At 30.8% G+C, this 3,473-nt stretch overlaps 1 protein-coding gene across 1 annotated transcript; it reads right to left on the bottom strand.

Moving 5' to 3' along the window:
- Window positions 1-1,265: 1,265 nt before the first annotated feature.
- LOC149229262 (uncharacterized) lies at window positions 1,266-1,934 on the bottom strand. The gene has a single exon (XM_089375799.1). It carries the CDS (start codon window positions 1,912-1,914, stop codon window positions 1,396-1,398), a length of 519 nt encoding a protein of 172 aa, XP_089231925.1. The 5' UTR covers window positions 1,915-1,934; the 3' UTR covers window positions 1,266-1,395.
- Between the last annotated feature and the right edge of the window lie 1,539 nt (window positions 1,935-3,473).

Below are 3,473 nucleotides of genomic sequence, written 5' to 3'. Positions count from 1 at the left end.
TTGACATTATTTAAATGTTTTATATAGTTATTTAATATATATTTCTTTTTTAATTTTAATTTTGGCAAACATGAGTAAAGTTTCAACTTTAATGACAAATCGACATGCTTACACATCATATTGGGTTGTAGAATGAGCCTCTCAGCGCAATAATAAAGTACTTCAATTCTCATTTTTAAGTAAATTATCTCAATATTCAATATGTAAAAATTATATATGGTTTAAACAAAAATTATGTGTATATATTATTGTGCTAGCTCAATATGAAGGCTATGTGTGATTCTCTCGTTGTTCAATGGACATGTTCCCATTTTCAAAAAAATGTTCTAAATAAAAAAACAATATCTATTATAATAAAAACATAAATAATTATACATATGTAGTAGTTTTAATTATAAAATATGCGTAATCTCATTGTCATTATGGTTTAAATATTTCATTTTCACTATTAAATTTATGAACAAAATATTCCAATATCTATTTTAAATAATATAATTTTATATCAATTTTACAAATCAAATAATTAAAAAAACAAATCATCTGTTTCTTTTATAAGCATTTCAATATAAAACATAAACTATTTGAATATTCTTATTAACCTACTTATTTAGAGAGAAAATATATATACATATATAAAAAGCTATATTAATCATAATAAAATATTTTAATAATCAAAATTAAAAAATAATTAAAAATAAAATAATTTCAAGTTTTCTCTCTTTTTATTAATTAATTAATAAAATAAATATACCATTTAAATTATATATATATATATATATATATATATATTTCAAAATTATTTTAATAATAAATTTATCAAAATTAAAATCTTCATAAATACGTTTATATTTTTACTTAAATCTATTTATCATTTATATTTTAAATCTGTTCTAAATATATTTATTTATTTATATTTTATTTTAGTTCGAATATTTTTGCAATCACTACTTGAAAAATTCTAACCCACTTTAAATCAAGAAGAAGAAAAAATGAAAAAACAGAGAGTGATTTAACTTTTCCATTTCCTCCCGCTCATGTTTCTACACCATCATATTCTTCAATGTCCAATTAATGATAATCCGTGTCAATGTATTTCTACTGGCAATTAATGACACCACTTTTCAAAGTGCAGAATTGAATAGCTATATGTAAGCAATCTTTATCAATATGTAAGATATTTAATGCTATCGGATTGTATATACTCACCTTTACCTTTAAACAAATATATTTATCAATGTGTAAGATATTACATATTTAATGCTGTCCGGCTGTAAATCCCTACGTTTAGATTTAAACAATTATAAAAAAGAGATGGGCAAAATGGAATGCCGAGTTGCTAAATTCACAGTACAAGTGGCTCCTCTTCTATTAAGTGGTTCCTTTTGATTGTTAATATCACCAGGAAACTACCTCCGGGATATCTGCCAGCGACGGCTTCCAAGACTGTCCAGAACTATGGCAACGACGTCCATTAAAACTCACACAGTTTCCACCGCTTCGCAATTTCTGAAATAGAACAGACCCTATATCTATACCTTCCTCACCATTATCCCTATGAAGCATCTCAGACAATTCCCTGGAAGAGATCAAGACCTTCACTCTGCGAACTTCGCCGCCTTGTGAAGGAATTCGATGATTAAAATTCAACTTGTTGCCTTGTAAAACCAGATCAGGCTGTGCTGGGTGTTGAATATTGAGATCGTGGACGATGTCAATATTATGCTCAGTAAACTGTTGCACAGGAGAGCGGCGCCTTTCACGAGCTCTTCGTTCTGCCAGGGGAAGAATCGGCCTCTGACGAACCCCACCATCACCATACTCTTGCAGCTGCATGAATTTGTAGCCCGATCTGTTGCTGCCTTTCTTCTCCCTAACCTGATTTCTATGTACGCAGTGTCCAATGCAATTACCCATAGATACCCTAGATACATTAGTTGAAATGGAGGAGAGAGGTGGAACATAAGTTGTGAGTGGGCTTGTATTAATAGTTTTATTAATGGTGATTGAGAGCTTCTGTCAGGTTCTTTCAATATGAATGGCCAGTAGCAGCTTATGTTATTGTCAGATCCGCTGGTCACTTATCTTCAAACCTCGTGCGTGCTTGCAGCTCGTAGTAATTACAAACTTAACACATTTGATTTCAACGACACAATCAGACGCTTCCAATGTGGAAAAATGGAAGTGACTTTCATTTTCTGACTAGGTCTCTGTGGTGCTGTCGACATTTGATGGGTACAAATATGAAAATTTCTTTCGGCCTATAGACAACCATGCCCAACAACCTTGCACTGTTCACATCTCTTTCAAGTTTCGTCACGTCCCAGTAAAAACAAAATAAGTGAATGTACGAAGAAAATGTGAAATCGGCAGATCGCACGCTGTCCACACTGTAATTTGCTTAACCCTTCAGAAATTCCAACACTGCCGCATTGGTAATCCCATAAATTCTATATTTAATTCAATTGTATGGACACAAGTCAAACCATCGTGTTTTGTTCAGTTGCTTCTAGATAAATAAAAATACAGGCGTATAGAGAAAGAACTGCGCTGCAGATGGTATAACTGTTTAATAATGATTAGTTAATAGTGAGCTTTTATGTGCGGGCTGTACAGTCTTCACATCGTGTTTTGTTACAGCTGCTTCTAGATAAACATAAATATACAGGTGTATAAAAAAGGATCTACATTGGAAATCGTATAATTGCACAATAATGATTAGTTAATAGCGGACAGGGAAAGTTTGGCGCAAGTAGGTTTCCATGTCTTGTTGTATAGATGTTCACAACAAGAACATACACATGGCCGGCTAACAAGAAGTTCGAGAATCTGCAATCGCAGCATTAACCACAGCAGAGTAAAGTAACCACATTATTGGAAAAACCACATCTTGCGGTAGGATTAATAAGTTACCATTATGTGAGGTTGGAATTTAGAGGTTTATTAGACCGTCTAGAATGATGTTAATGTAGTCTAGTATAATGTGTAATGTTGTCGGTCAGTTATCAAAGTTGAAATTTTGTTCATATTAACTAAAATAAAAAAATAACTATCCAAAACATTTAAATAATATTCATTTATAAAAAAATTTACAAGTGAAAATATTAAATCCCTCTGAACTCATATAAATATTTATTTTAAATAAATCTTAAATAAAACATCCAAATAAAACACAACCATCTAAATATGGTACTAATATCCCCTAATCCACATGCCAAAACTCAATATTCCTAAAATTCTCTATAACATCATAAAGGGATGAAGTGCTATACAGAAATATACAACAGAATATATTTGATATCATCAAGGTTGCAGGCTATTAGGGTTAAGTGTTCACACAAATTACTGTGTAAAAAGCTTTTGTTCATCAAGTTTCAAAGCCATATAATGGCTAGGTATTTTGCAATAATATTGAGATCAGAAATTTTATAAGATTGGAATTTTGGAATTATTTTGTAAGTAAAATATAAATTGAC

This window comes from Pinus tabuliformis, chromosome J (genome assembly GCF_031772625.1).
Source record: "Pinus tabuliformis cultivar Carrire ecotype Pingquan chromosome J, CPIR1, whole genome shotgun sequence".
NCBI classification, from domain to species: Eukaryota; Viridiplantae; Streptophyta; class Pinopsida; order Pinales; family Pinaceae; genus Pinus; species Pinus tabuliformis.
The sequence above is the reverse complement of the archived record's forward strand: the minus strand, read 5'-3'. Positions and strand labels throughout refer to the sequence as shown.

Coding starts and splice junctions, on each gene's coding strand:
- LOC149229262 (XM_089375799.1), bottom strand. CDS start 1,914: ATGGGTAATTGCATTGGACACTGCGTACATAGAAATCAGGTTAGGGAG.